Raw genomic sequence first — 15505 nt, 5'->3', positions numbered from 1 at the left:
TGGCTTCCTTCTGACTCGCCCAGTGTTCCCATTTATGGTCTTTGGTCACACCAGATGCCTCTTTTCTCTTATGAAATGTGGTTCAGAGGTTTAGAGGCAGGCATCAAGAGTTGGAGCATCTCTTCTTCAGCTAAACTCCAACTTTGCCAGGCAACATGGTATGTGGCCTTCTCTTCTGGTGCTGGGTACTCCTTCGGAATGCAGGCTGGGTTGAGGGCAGGGGCGTTCTCTTTGCCCTCATGAGTTGTCGTCACCACTGTGTCCCTGGCTCCTAGCACAATGCCTTGAACACAGTAGATACCAGTCGATTTTTACCGATGGACCCCAGTCTCCTTTGGAACTTGGGTGTTTGCGTGTTCTTCCTGATTGACATTGCCCAGTCTTGTGAGCCATCCCTGGTCTCTACCTAAACACAGTTACTATTTTCTGTCTTAAATCTTTTCCAGAACTAGGCACACAAACAAATAAAACAACTTAATGATTCAGGTGCTTGAGAGAAGTTGCTTCCATAAGTAACACATTTTGGTTCTTGATTTAAATTGTACCTCATTTGGAGCTGCAGCAGGAAGGAGGAGGTAACTTCATTACAGAGAAAAAAAGATCATATGAAACTTGGAATTGGTTTTGCCTTTTCCTCTCTATTCAAGGGCATGGAGTTATTTAATCCGATGCATCTCTCAATGCGTGCACTTGCTGCAGGGATGGGAATGAAGTCCCACTGACAGTAAGAAATTCTTTCCCAGAGAAAGTAGATGTGGTTGCCTTGCTGCTTGTTTACATAGCAGTCGCCTTGGTACCTAAAGGTAGCAAATGTGGGTGTTCATGGTGGGTACTTGATAGAATATTCTAATATTGCTGCTTTATTTAAAAGGCTTAGTTTTGTGTAATGTAACTATTGACACATTTGCATCATCTTTCTCCAGGAAAAAGTGTAGGTAATTGTATCTGTAAGAAACTGCAAGTTAGAGCCCCTAGCTTGGTAGCTCAGCTATCTAACCTGAATGCTCCTGTGAAAGAATGATCCACACATAAAAATTTCAGGATGTATCTGCTATTTGAAAAGTGAATGTGGTATCTTCTATGTAAAATAGGAGTCTTATCTTGTCTTTGTAACATTTCTCTTTTGTTCTTCCAACAAATATTTATTGACTCCTGTAATATGTAGAGAAGCACAGATTTTAAGTAGAATTTTTAAAAGAAAATCTCTAGTTGTATCCTTTAAGAGTGGCAGAAAAGCAATTATAGAAAAGTCATTTATTGTGTTTTAATACTGTTTGATCATCAGACTAGTTTGTTATTGACAACTTTGATCTGGAAATAATATATTTCACACATATTATGCAAATCAATTAAAAGTAGAGCTCACTATTCTGGGTAGGAAATTTCAGTTGTTTAGTTCTTTATTTGTTTTTTCTCCCAATAGTGTGCCTAATAATTAACTGACATGATTATACAACTTTGAATTGTAAGTTACAAAGTAATAGAAGCTAACTCCTGTTTTCCATTCTTATCCTCTTCTCCAAACTCATGTTTTACTGTTTTTAGATTTTTGCATGTGGTTAGAGTCCAAAGAGGAGAAGGCAATGGCAACCCACTCCAGTACTCTTGCCTGGTACTGGAGGCAAGGTAATGGAGGAGCCTGGTAGGCTGCAGTCCATGGGGTCGCTAGGAGTCCGACACGACTGAACAACTTCACTTTCACTTTTCACTTTCATGCATTAGAGAAGGAAATGGCAACCCACTCCAGTGTTCTTGCCTGGAGAATCCCAGGGACAGGGGAGCCCAGTGGGCTGCCGTTTCTGGGGTCGCACAGAGTCGGACATGACTGAAGTGACAGCAGCAGCAACAGAGTCCAAAGAATACATTAAATCTGCAACCTTTTAAACCAAATTTCATTGACTAATTAACTCACTTATTCAGCAAACATGTATCAGGCCTGCCTTGTGTTTAGATCACAGTGCTAGGATTAGAGAAGAAAAACTATGAGATAAAGGAGACTTGCCTTAAATTTTTTTTAAATGTTAACACATCTATCACCTCACATAATTATTATTTTTTTTTTTTTGTGGTAAGAAATTCAAGATCTATCTCTTAGCAACTTTCAAGTATGTAATACAGTATGGTTAACTATAGTCACCATGCTGTTCATCAGATCCCAAGAACTTATTCATCTAATAACTGGATGTATATACCCTTTGACTCACATCATCCCATTTTTCCTACCTCAGCCCCATGCAACCACCACTCTACTCTTTGTTTCTATGAGTTTAGCTTTTTTTAGATTTCACATAATAAGTGAGATCCTGAATTATTTCTCTTTCTCTGTCTGCGTATTTTATGTAGCATAATGCCCTCGATTCATCTACGTTGTTGCAAGTGACAGGATTTCCTTCTTTTTAATAGATGAATAATATTCCATTATGTATAAAGCTATCACACATCTTTATCCATTAATTTGTGAATGGACTCTTAGGTTGTTTCCATGTCTTAGCTATTGTAGATAGTGCTGCTATGAATGTTTGGTTACTGTAGATAGTGTTCCTATGAACGTAGGTGTGCAAATATCTCTTTGAGATACTGGTCTCCTTTAGAGGAGCCTTAACTGTAATGGATGTGAGAGTCAGACTGTGAAGAAAGCTGAGTGCCAAAGAACTGATGCTTTTGAACTGTGGGGTTGGAGAAGACTCTTGAGAGTCCCTTGGACTGCAAGGAGATCCAACCAGTCCATCCTAAAGGAGATCAGTCCTGGGTGTTCATTGGAAGGACTGATGCTGAGGCTGAAACTCCAATACTTTGGCCACCTCATGCAAAGAGTTGACTCATTGGAAAAGACCCTGATGCTGGGAGGGATTGGGGGCAGGAGGAGAAGGGGATGACAGAGAATGAGATGGCTGGATGGCATCACCAACTTGAAGGACATGAGTTTGGGTAAACTCCAGGAGTTGGTGATGGAGAGGGATGCCTGGCATCCTGCAATTCATGGGGTTGCAAAGAGTCGAACATGACTGAGTGACTGAACTGAACTGAACTAACTGTAACGACTCTGTAGAGCAGTAGTTCTCCAAGTGTGGTCACATCCCAGTGTTGATGTTGTGTATGTATGTGTGTGTGTCTGTGTGCATGTAGTACATGCTTGTACTACAGTACATACTGGTAGCTCTGGAATATGCTAGAGTAGGAAATGGACATTCATGATGATTTAAATAAAATTAATGCACTTTGTTTTTTAGAGCAGTGTTTGGTATAGAGAAAAACTGTGCAGTATATACATAATTTCCACTACCTCTTCTCTGTCCTCTCACTCTCCTCTATTATTAACATTTTGCCTTAGTCTAGTACATTTGTTGCAATTGATGAACAAATATTGATACGTTATTATTAACCCAGAGTTAACATCAGAGTCATTCTTCGCATTGTATATACTTTGTTGAGTTTTGTCAAATGCATAATGTCCACAATAACAGAGTCATATAGAATAGTTTCACTGCTCTGAAAATCCTCTGATTTCTATCTATTCATCCCTCCCTTCCTTCCTCCAAACTTAAGCAACCACTGAAAATTTTACTATTGTTTCTATAGTTTTTCCTTTTCCAGATGGTAGTGTAGTTGAAATAAGACATTCATAGTGTTTTTAGACTGGTTTCTTTCACTTAGCAATGTGCATTTAGGGTTCCTCCATGCCTTTTTGTGACTTGATGACCCAGTGCATTTAAGGTTCCTCCATGCCTTTTTGTGACTTGATGACCCATTGAATAATAAATATTCCATTGCCTAGATGTGCTATGATTTGTTTCTCTATTGGAGGACATCTTGGCTGTTCCCAAGTTTTGGCAATTGTGAATAAAGCTTCTATAAACATCCATGTGCAGGTGGTTATGTGAATATAAGTTTTAAACTTAAGTGAATAACTACTAAGGAACACAGTGCTGGATCATTTTGTGAGATTATGTTTAGGCTGTAGATTCTGCCAAAGTAACCATAATATTTTATATTTCCACCAACAGTAAATGAGAGTTTCTGTTGCTCTACATCCCTACCAACATTTGGTGGTGTGAGCATTTCGGATTTTAGCTACCTAATAGGTGTGTAGTCAGATCACACTGTAGGACATTTATTTATGTTAATTGAAGTAAAGTTGATTATAAGCTATGTAAGTTACAGGTATACAATATACTGATTCATACTTTTAAAGTTTATACTCCATTTATAGTTATTATAAAATATTGACTATATTCTCTTATTGTACAGTATATCCTTGTAACTTATTTTAGACATAATAGCTTATACCTTTTAATTTCCCTCCCCTTGATTGCCTTTTTCCCTTCCCTCTCTCCAGTGATAACCACTAGTTTGTTCTCTATATGAACCTGCTTCTTTTTTGTGCTATTCACTCGTTTGTTGTATTTTTTAGAGTCTACGTATAAAGTGATATCATATAGTATTTATCTTTCTCTGTCTGACATTTCATTAGCATAATACCCTCCAATTCAAACCATGGTGTTGCAAATGGCAAAATTTCATTCTTTTTATTGCTCAGCAGTATTCCATTATAAGTATGTATATATATATATCTGGATATAGATATGGATACCACATCTTTATCTATTCATCTGTTGATGAACACTTAGGTTGCTTACATATCCTGGCAATTATAAATAGTGCTTCAGTGAACACTGGGGTCATGTATCTTTTCAAGTGAGAGTTTTAGGGTTTTTTTTTTTTTTTATATATACCCAGGAGTAGAATTGCTGGATCATATGTAGTTCTATTTTTAATTTCTTAAGAAACCTCCAGACAGTTTTCCACTGTGGCTGCACCAGTTTACATTCCCACCAACAGTGTATGAGGATTCTTTTTTGTCCACATCCTCACCAGCATTTGTTATTTGTGTTCTTTTTGATGCTAGCCATTCTGACAGAAGTGAGGTGATAGCTCATTGTAGTTTTCATTTGCATTTCCCTGATGATTAGCTATGTTGAGCATCTTTTCATGTGCCTGTTGGCCATCTGAATTTAGGATAATTTATTTTTTAACAGAGCAGCCTAGGCACCTGAGCCTCACAAATGCCCTGCAGAGATAGGCAGGAGTGGAAAGCTGTGACATATTAATGCATTCCGAGTCCTGCATGATTCAAAAATAGTTTTCTTCATCATCATTTGTATTCATTAATGTAGCTAGTTTCAGTCAGGTGTCAGAACCGATGAGCACTCTCAGAGGCCCTCTCACCCGCTCCACCATTCATACTGAATTTTTTACCCCTTGCAGCACATCCTTTACTGATCCTCAGTTTTAGAGAGCTGGTCCTGTTGGGCTTTTCAGCTTACTGTCAGTGCAGTGAGTTTGCAGCTGATTTGCCTGCAGGGGAAAAGCATTTTGCTGGAGGTATCTTTGGTGTCATTTTGGACAGTACCTCATAGAGTTTGTGTTTACGTAGATGGTCTCTTGGAATTTCCTGGCTTTAGTTTTCTCTGGTGCCTGATGGAGGTCAGTGTCAGTAATAGTCATGATTGTCAGCTCACCAACTCTGCCTATTTCAGGATTTTTGCATCTTGGTGGTAAAAACCAAAGATCCAGAAAATCAACAGGATATTCCCATGCTAGAGGTAACATACACTTTGAACATCATGTCCCATCTCAAAAATCTTTTTTAAAGCCCTTCTAAAAAAATCTCAGAGCTATTTCTCCAAAGTTTTGCTTTTCTCAGTTTTATCTCATTAATAGTAATTATAATACTAATGGGAGAGGGTGCTAGGAGTCTTAGAGCTGTTCTTGTGTAGAAAATATACTTCTTTTGCTCTTATAAACATATGTGTGTATTGTTCATATAAAATACATGTGTGCATATGTGTATTATATTTAATAAACATATATATATATATATATGCTTCCTGGTGGCTCAGTGGTAAAGAATTCACCTGCCAATATAGGAGACTTGGGTATGCTCCCTAGGTCAGGAAGATCCCCTGAAGAAGGAAATGGCAACCAGTTTGAGTATTCTTGCTTGGGAAATCCCATAGACAGAGGAGCCTGGCAAACTGTCATCCATGGGGTCACAAAAGAGTTGGACATGACTTAGAGACTAAAGAACTACTATATCCATATATATATATATATATATATATATATAAATTATCTAGGGTATTCTAGGCCAGCACTGTCCAATAAAACTTCCCGGATGATGAAAATTTTCTGCACTGTCTACTAGGGTAGCCACTTGCCACATATGTCTATTAAACATTTGAAATGCAGCTAGTGCAACTGAGGAACTGTACTTTTCATTTTTAATTAATTTAAATGTAAATTATATGGTCCTATGTGCTTAATGGCTGAGAAATATAGGGGAAGACATAGATTGCTTGTTCAGTGCTAACTCTTTCCTTTGGCAAATTCACAGATATTTTATAGGAGGTAGAAATAAACTAAATTTGGAAACCTTTTGGCCTATTAACTTTAACTATGAAATTTGAGATGCTTACTTAAAAATTTGTTTCTTGATGTGATTTTCTGTGTCAAGTCGTCAAGTCTGGCCCCAGATAGTTCTTAAGAAGTTTGTAAATGATACACAGGAAGTTTTAGGAACATGAGGCTTCAGTGTTTCCCTTGATGTCCTCTGTGGGCTGGGATAAAGAGCCAGACAATGCTGAGCTTCCGAGTCCCATGTATAACAAGAACCACAGAGAGTAAGTACACTGTTAAGAGGTCTAGCGTCAGTGATGGATGGGACTGAGCAGAGCTATGGAATGAATTCCCTTTGCTCTGGAAATTTCTGATTTGGAAACCAGAGAAGTCAGGTGACTGGGAAGTGTATTAGTCAGGACTGGCTAGGGTATGCTGTGATAACAACAGGTTCAGCCTGAAATCTCAGGGACTTAATATCACAAAGGCTCAGGTCTTGCTCTTTCCAAATCTAATGTCATTGGGCAGCTGTTTCGAGCCTTTGTCCCTCATGCAGTAACTCTGTGATCCTGGCTGTTGCCATCTTGCTCTTTCATCATTGAAGCCACCAAGTTCCATGCAGGAGAGAAAAAGAGTGTGAATGGTGGCACACACCAGCTCTTAAGTGTTTAGACCCAAAAGGGACACAATCCCTTTTGCTCACACGCCAGGGGCCAGTGCTTGACCGTGGCCTTGACTGTGCAAGGGGCTGTGAAGTGTGGAGGAGCCCAGAAATATTTGGTAAGTTGCAAAACTGTTAAGTTGCGAATTTGTTAAGCAATTAACAAATCCTCTGCATTTAAAAAATTCCAACAGTTTAGAATGATTTTGGAATTTTCAACTATTTACGTTAATTCCCTTAGATATAATTTGGGAGGTTGTGCAAAATATTTTATCTCTAGGCTTTTGTTCCAGTTTGGAATTCACTGGGATACTCTGTTGATGTAAATTTGACTTCTGTTACTTTTTTAACATTTGGTGTTACAATGCTAATTCACCTTAAGATCCTTTGGGCACAGGCATTCATAGATTTAAAAGAAAATTATGATAATTTCATTATCCATTTGAGCAGTTTTAGTTCACCTCTTTTGGGATGTCGATTGGAGAAGGGAATGGCAACCCACTCCAATATTCTTGCCTGGAGAATTCTATGGACAGAGGAGCCTGGCAGGCTACAGTCCACGATGTCACAAAGAGTTGGACGTGACTGAGTGACTTACACTTTAAAATACAAATGGAAAGAGTATCATACATAATTTCCTCAAGCTTGTACTGAAGTTGGGCATTACTATAAAATTTTAGAAGCATGCTGTGATTTGTTTTGTTTATTTTTAGCTTTGCAAAACCAAGTGTACTACATATCCTGGTGAAATGCATTCTTCATTCATAACAGCCAGCTTTAAAGTGGCAAACATGGAGAAATCACTGTTTTTCCTAAATGTCTTTCTCCCATATCACATCTTAAGCCAATCATCTGTTGATGGGCACTTGAGTTACTTCCATGCCTTGGCTATTGTAAATTGTGCTGCTATGAACATTGAGGTGCATGTGTCATTTTGAATTGGCGTTTTCATTTATTTTCCAGATATATACCCAGGAGTGGAATTGCTGGATCATATGATAGCCCTATTTTTAGTTTTTTAAGGAACCTCCATACTGTTCTCCTTAGTGGCTGCACCAATTCATAATCCTACCAACAGTGTAGGAGGGTCCCTTTTGTCCGTATCTTCATTAGCATTTGTTATTTGTATACATTTTCAGGATGGGCATTCTGACTGGTGTGAGTTGATACCTCACTGCAATTTTGATTTGCATTTCTCTAATAATTAGCAATTAACAAGCACTTCTTTTTTTTCCTCTTAAAATGTTATTTATTTTAAATTAGAGGATAATTGCTTTACAACGTTGCATTGGTTTCTGCTGTATCACAGTGTGAAGCAGCCATAGGTATACATATGTCCCCTCCCACCTCCCACCTCATCCCACTCTTCTGGGTTGTTGCAGAGCACCAAGTTGAGCTCGCTGCGTCACACAGTGAATTTCCACTGGATGTCTATTTTACATATGGTGATGTATGCTTCAATGCTCCTTTCTCAGTCTGTCTCACCCTCTCCTTCCCCCACTGTGCCCGCTCGTCTGCTCTCTATGTCTGCATCTACTGGTGCCCTACAACTATGTTAATCAGTACCATTTTCCTGGCTTCCATATATATGCATTAATGTATGATATTTAATAAGCACTCCTTGATGATTCTAACATTGGGATAGTCTGGGAACTCTGCTTAGTTTATTTTCAAGTAACCAAGTTTGTCTAGGAATGGGAGGTTGAATTCTTGTCGGGTTGAAAACAGGATTATTTTTACATAAATAAGGTTAATGACAAAATAAATTGGGTTGTATTTAATCAGTTTCTCAAACTTCAGTCATTACTCTGCAATTTTCACAATTTTTGCATGGTCTCATAATTTGTACAGTTATTTGTTTAATGTTTTTCTTTCATTACACAAACCAACTTATTGAAATGGGAAATTTCATGCTGTGAAATTGTGATTTTATCATTAAAAAGTTTTGTATACCACTTTTAATTATTTCAAGTACTCAGTGTGGAACCTGCATCATATTTGGGGGACATAGTGTAAATTAATTCATTGTTCCAATGTAAGAAGGTCACTGCTTTTAAAGTACTAGTTTATGGATTTATTGGCTGAATTATGCCCTGTAAGCTTGAGATATGCAAACATGCTTGTCAGAATTCAAGCATTTACATTTCATTCGTAGCCTTTATCAAAGCAGAACATTTTTGGTTATACTAATAAGTGGTTAATATAATAAATGATCAGCAGCACTGACATTTTTAATGTAGTCATTTGTTTGACCTCACCTTTAGTTGGCTGTGCTCATCTCTCTATTTGCTTATGGTGACGACAAAAAAAATTACTATTTTCAAATCGGCTTTTAAAAAAAGTAAATACTAAGTCCATTCACCATGAATTTTGTTACAGAAAAGTTGCTCACTCTACAAATCACTAGATACATATACTTTCAGACATGGAACATTTTCTATGTCCTGCAGAAGGTTTATAAGGTAAATTTAAATGTGTGTACCATTGGTGTTTTTGGCAATTTGAAATAATATCTAATAATTCCATCTTAACTGAGAGCTACATTCTTTCTATTTTCTTATATTTACCATCAGTCTAACACCCTCTCTTGACCCCGTGTCTTCCTCAATTACTACCTTGAAAGGATATTTCTCTCCTCCCACGCAACCCACTCCAGTGTTCTTGCCTGGAGAATCCCAGGGATGGGGGAATCTGGTGGGCTTCCGTCTATGGGGTTGCACAGAGTCGGACACGACTGAAGCGACCTAGCAGCAGTAGCAGCAGAAGCAGCAGCATGCTTCCTTTGCCCACTCCAGGTAGGTTTTTCTCCTCTTATCAAGGGGATCAATGGCTTTTGCTTAATTTAATTCAGCAGCTGGTTCTCGGATCTCATCTTACTTGACCTATGGGCTGACGTTGACACAGATGGCTATCTCTTCCTGGAGACTTGTTGTCACTTGGCTCCCAGGACCCTTTCCCTCCACCTTGATTTCCTTGTATCTCTGGGTCTCTACTTCTGCATCCCCTTGGCTGAGTCCTCCTCATCTGTCCTCATCTCATCTGAGTCCCTTTACACTGGACTCAGATAAAGACAGTGAAATAAGGACAAAGATGCATGTAGAGAGATGTTTCACAGCATAATTTAAGTAAACAATTGAAAACAATAGGAGGAAGGAAGGTTAAATAAATTATGAAATGTTCATGTGATGGAATATTGTACACCTGGTAAAGTATTTTTTCCAGGTGTAATGAAGGATACTGGAAATACCAGTGATCTTTTAAATTAAAGTAGGATATTCAACTGTGCTTATAGAATTATGCAGTTTTATAGAAAAAAATCACATACATATACAGTTCAGTTCAGTTGCTCAGTCATGTCTTAATCTTTGCGACCCCATGAACTGCAGCATGCCAGACCTCCCTGTCCATCACCAACTCCCAGAGTTCACTCAAACCCGTGTCCATTGAATCAGTGATGCCATCCAACCATCTCATCCTCTGTCATCCTCTTCTCCTCCTGCCCTCAATCTTTCCCAGCATCAGGATCTTTTCAAATGAGTCAGCTCTTCACATAAGGTGGCCAAAGTATTGGAGTTTCAGCTTCAGCATCAGTCCTTCCAATGAACACCCAGGATTGATCTCCTTTAGGATGGACTGGTTGGATCTCCTTGCAGTCCAAGGGACTCTCAAGAGTTTTCTCCAACACCATAGTTCAAAAGCATCAATTCTTTGGCACTCCCCTTTTTTTATAGTCCAACTCTCACATCCATACATGACCACTGGAAAAACCATAGCCTTGACTAGATGGACCTTTGTTGACAAAGTAATGGCTCTGCTTTTGAATATGCTATCTAGGTTGGTCGTAACTTTCCTTCCAAGGAGCAAGCATCTTTTAATTTCATGGCTGCAATCATCATCTGCAGTGATTTTGGAGCCCCCAAAATAAAGTCATCCACTGTTTCCCCATCTATTTGCCATGAAGTGATGGGACCAGATGCCATGATCTTAGTTTTCTGAATGTTGAGCTTTAAGCCAACTTGTTCACTCTCCTCTTTCACTTTCATCAAGAGGCTTTTTAGTTCCTCTTCACTTTCTGCCATAAGGGTGCATATCTGCATATCTGAGGTTATTGATATTTCTCCCAGCAATCTTGATTCCAGCTTGTGCTTCATCTAGCCCAGCATTTCTCATGATGTACTCTGTATATAAGTTAAATAAGCAGGGTGACAATATACAGCCTTGATATACTCCTTTTCCTATTTGGAACCAGTCTGTTGTCCCATGTCCAGTTCTAACTGTTGCTTCCTGACCTGCATACAGGTTTCTCAGCAGGCAGGTTAGGTGGTCTGGTTATTCCCATCTCTTTCAGAATTTTCCACAGTTTATTGTGATCCACACAGTCAAAGGCTTTGGCATAGTCAATAAAGCAGAAATAGATATTTTTCTGGAACTCTCTTGCTTTTCAATGATCCAGTGGATGTTGGGAATTTGATCTCTGGTTCCTCTGCCTTTTCTAAAACCAGCTTGAACATCTGGAAGGTCACGGTTCACGTATTGCTGAAGCCTGGCTTGGAGAATGTAAATATACATGCACACTCAAAATATCATATATATACATAGAAAAAAGGCAGGTGTAAAACATATCACAATTTTGATAGATGTTAACTATTTGAAAAATTCCAAAAGGATTATGCATTAATATAGTCCATGGAATTCTCCAGGCAAGAATACTGGAGTGGGTAGCTATTGCCTTCTCCAGGGGATCTTCCTGACCCAGGAATCAAACCAGGGTCTCCTGCATTGCAGGCGGATTCTTTACCAGCTGAGCTATCAGGGGAACCCATAAAGAAAATAGTTTTTGTGAAAGAAAGCAAAACCTGTCAAGATGGCAGAAAGAGCTGCTTCCCTGGGTAGGTTTCCAGGGAAGAGTATGACAAAGGGGCCAGTGGAGAAACATCCCAGATTTTCCTGAACCACTTCTTTCGATGTTGCCTTTTTATTTTAAACTAGTGTGAGGTCCAGGGGTATAATGCACATTCACATTCTAATCTTATAAGAAAAATACCCATGGAAAAACTTGATGTGATTTTTCTGAATATCCATGACCTAAAAATATTTTACTTCTGGAGGAGTCAGAACAAAGGGAGATGGAAGGAAGCCTTCTACGCTGTACTGCTGGAGTCACCAGCTTTGACTCTGAGCTTAAGGTGTAGGACTGAGTCGTAAATACCCATCCACACCTGTTCTAACATCTTTGAGTGACCAGAAAATTATGGAGTGTAGACATCTTTCAGTAGGAAAGTGGAGTTTGTTGAGGCACATTTGGGGCCACTTTGCAGGGAGAAACCAAGCCAAATCCCATACCATGTTTACAGCCCAATGAGACGAGATTTTTTGAAAAAAAGATTATTTAATTAATTTACTTGGCTGTGTCTGATCTTAGTTGTGGCATGCAGGATCTTGTGTTGTGGTGCACAGGGTGCTCTCTGGTTGTGCTGTGTGGACTCTGTAGTTGCAGCACGTGGGTTTAGTTGCTCCGTGGCATGTGGGATCTTAGTTTCCCCATCAGGGATTCAACCTGCGTTCCCTGCATGGGCAGGCAGATGGTTAACCACTGGGCAAACAGGCAAGGCCCAGAGACAAGATTTCTTAGTGGGTGGGTTGCAGGTGCTTTATTATCATGTCCCCTCTGAAGTGCTCCCGTATTAACCGGGACTTACGGTGTGGTTGCTGTCTTTGTTGAACTCTCTCAGCGTGTCACTTTTCAGTTTCAGAAGAAAGATATTTCAATCAAATCACCTTCCATTTAGGACATTAATTAATCAGGGCAAGATTGCCCTGCAATGACCTAAGAGAATGACAGGATGTTTTGATTTACTCTTAATACATATGGGACTTTTCCCCTTGGGCCCAAGCTGTGATACATATACATTTTATAATTAAAATTATGTATTTCACAATTACATACAAGAGTAGGTATTAACTGACAGCATCAACTGCCATCCAGTTTCAGAAGCAGCATGTTAACAAATATATTTAAAAAGGATTAACAAATATGTGAGCCCCACCCCATGGACGCTGGTCCCTGTCCCTTTTCTTCCCTCTCTGGCATTACTGCCATCCTGAATTTGGTGTCACATGCACATGTCAGTTTGCTTTGGGGAGGATAACTTTTCCTGGCAACCATACCCAGTTAAGTAGACGAGAGCTCAAAATACCACTTCCTGACAGACTGTAATGTAATCGCTCTCCTACAGTGGTTGGGGTGAGCCTTCAAAATGGTTTTCTTGGCTGACCTTCCCATTTTCCATTGTGCTGGTCCCACAAGGGTTTGTGTGGAAGGACATGGATCGACTGAAGCTTTTGGTGTTGCTGATGTGGCAGAATCTTCCAGACAGGTGACCCCTGATGACTCATCACAGACCCGGAGTCCTGGTTGGTGCCCTTCAGCATGTGGTATCTTTCTCCAAGATGGGTGGGTGAGTGTGTCTGTGTTTCGGGGCGGGGGGGTGGCGGTTACTGGACAAAGCTCCTCAGTATGCCTGTCCTTCCCAGGGCTCTGGCAGAGAACATTGAGTCCAGAGAGTCAGGAAATCCAGCAAGCATCACCTTTTTGTCTCCAATCACGTTTATGATCTTTTCTTGATCAGAGTTCAATTTGTTATCAAAACCCTCCCCTCTTACCCCTGGTGGAACAGCAAACTAATTACTGTTTCTTTTTATCTCAAGTTCCTGCAGTCAGATGTTCTAATTGATGTAGCTAAGAGGATACAAATTAAGTGCAGTGATACTTCCTGAAATACTCTAGGTATTCCACTAAAAAAGGGGTTTCATGGGATATGCTAGTTTAGATAAACCTCTTGAAAAATGACAGAACTTCACAGAACCTTCAGTGTCCTAGTGCTTCCTGGGATTCTCCAAGAGTGAAATAAATATACATGGATGGTTGTCAAAGTCATCATTTTAAAAACTGAAGCATCTCGTGAAATGATGAGCTTGGGACAGACTTTGGGCTCTACTGGAGTGTAGTATTTACTTTCCATGCATTTCCCCCCACTTTATTATGCTTGCTTTCTAAATGGTTGCTTTGGGCAACAACAGGAACTCTGTGTGTGTGTGTGAGAGAGAGAGAGAGAGGCTGGGGGGGGTGGAGAGGGAGAGAGAGGTGTGTTAACAAGTTGGATCTTTCACAAACTGGTTAATTAGTCTATAAGTCTGCAAATTATAGAAAGCTCACTAAAGGCATTTTTTGAAGGATTTTGGTGTTCTAGCATCTGCATCTCCTCATTCTCCAAATCCCAGTTGTGCCAAATAGATGAAAAGTTAATTCCATTATGGAGTGCAGAACTGCAAAAGGAAGTTCAAAAAAGGCCCTGTTGTTTTTCCATTGCAGCATTTCCCAGGAGTGTCCGTCTTTGGGACCTACTCTGCCGCTAATGGTCTAGTGTTTTTGACAGATTTGCGGTTGTTTCTGCTTCTGGGATGAGCAAACTGCAGGGGAAGTTCCTGTAAAGACTGTGGGGAAAAGGCACAATTAGCAGATAAAAAGCCAGGTGATAGAAAATAAAAAGAGATTGGGTGTTCAGTGTGTTTTAGGGTTGGACACTGACTGAGGGACTAAACTGAACTGAGAGTGGGGGGATTGAAGGCAAGAAGGTCAGGAAACACAAATCATATTTATTGGGATTGGAACAGTGTTTGGCTGTCCTCTTGTCTTTGAGATTTCAGTGATCTGCCCCTGGGGGTGTGTGACCTGGGAAGGCTGAATATTGTTTCTCTTATGTTGACTGGACTTGGTTGTTACATTTATTGAGATTTTCATTAGTGAATTTTTTACCTGAAGGCATTAATTTTTAAGAGTATTATTATTTTAACATACTATTATTTTTAGCAGTATTGTGTACATTTTTTCTCAGCTACTTGAGGTTGAATCGAAAATAACAGTTTTTAAAAGTAGTGAGTTCAGTACAGCTGTATATAAGACCAGTTTTTTAAAAATCTCATGTTGAATGACTAAATTTGCATTTGAAGATGGTGAAGTCAATGCACTGTGTAGAGCTAATGTCTGAGACAAAAGGGAAATGGTACCTTTGACTGTGGGCACCAGACAGTCCAGGTGGCTCTGCTGAGTTTCATGATGAGCTTGTATTAGTTTGTTATTCTAAATGCCCAACTCTCAACCGGTCCTAAAACATGGCGCCCAGGCCCCGTAGTACAGTGGTTGGAACTTCTCTTTCTTTCCACCTCTGCTTACCTAATATGAGATCTTGCAGGCTTCTGCCACAGGTCATACCAGGGCCACTTGACAGGGCTGTTGAGATGGCTGGAGACCTGAGCAGAATAAAGAATATCCTCTTTTCCTCCTGTCATTTATGAAACACACACACACACACATGTCTTTGGGAGTGAGCTTCTGCTGAAGGGGGAAATGGGAGACTTCTGACAGTTTCACAGTTTATTCACTTTTAA

At 39.6% G+C, this 15505-nt stretch overlaps 1 protein-coding gene across 28 annotated transcripts in view; it reads left to right on the top strand.

Moving 5' to 3' along the window:
• FRMD3 (FERM domain containing 3) overlaps positions 1-15505 on the top strand; it is a 379694-nt gene that overhangs the window by 74533 nt on the left and 289656 nt on the right. For 3 of the 28 annotated variants that reach the window (XM_086416747.1, XM_086416746.1, XM_086416745.1), the window contains exon 1: positions 13495-13515. The exons of 21 other annotated variants lie outside the window; for them this stretch is intronic. Coding sequence is in view for 3 of the 7 variants with exons in the window: in XM_086416774.1 (XP_086272900.1) it covers positions 13365-13515 (151 nt within the window). In the remaining 4 variants the exon portion in view is untranslated. Of the gene's footprint in view, positions 1-13364; positions 13516-15505 lie in introns of those variants that run through there. 4 more of the 28 variants (XM_086416760.1, XM_086416750.1, XM_086416774.1 and 1 more) reach the window with 3 other exon arrangements.

Source organism: Bos grunniens, chromosome 8, assembly GCF_055505025.1.
Source record: "Bos grunniens cultivar Pamir isolate PY7600 chromosome 8, Bosgru_T2T1.0, whole genome shotgun sequence".
Classification (NCBI taxonomy): Eukaryota; Metazoa; Chordata; class Mammalia; order Artiodactyla; family Bovidae; genus Bos; species Bos grunniens.
The sequence above is the reverse complement of the archived record's forward strand: the minus strand, read 5'-3'. Positions and strand labels throughout refer to the sequence as shown.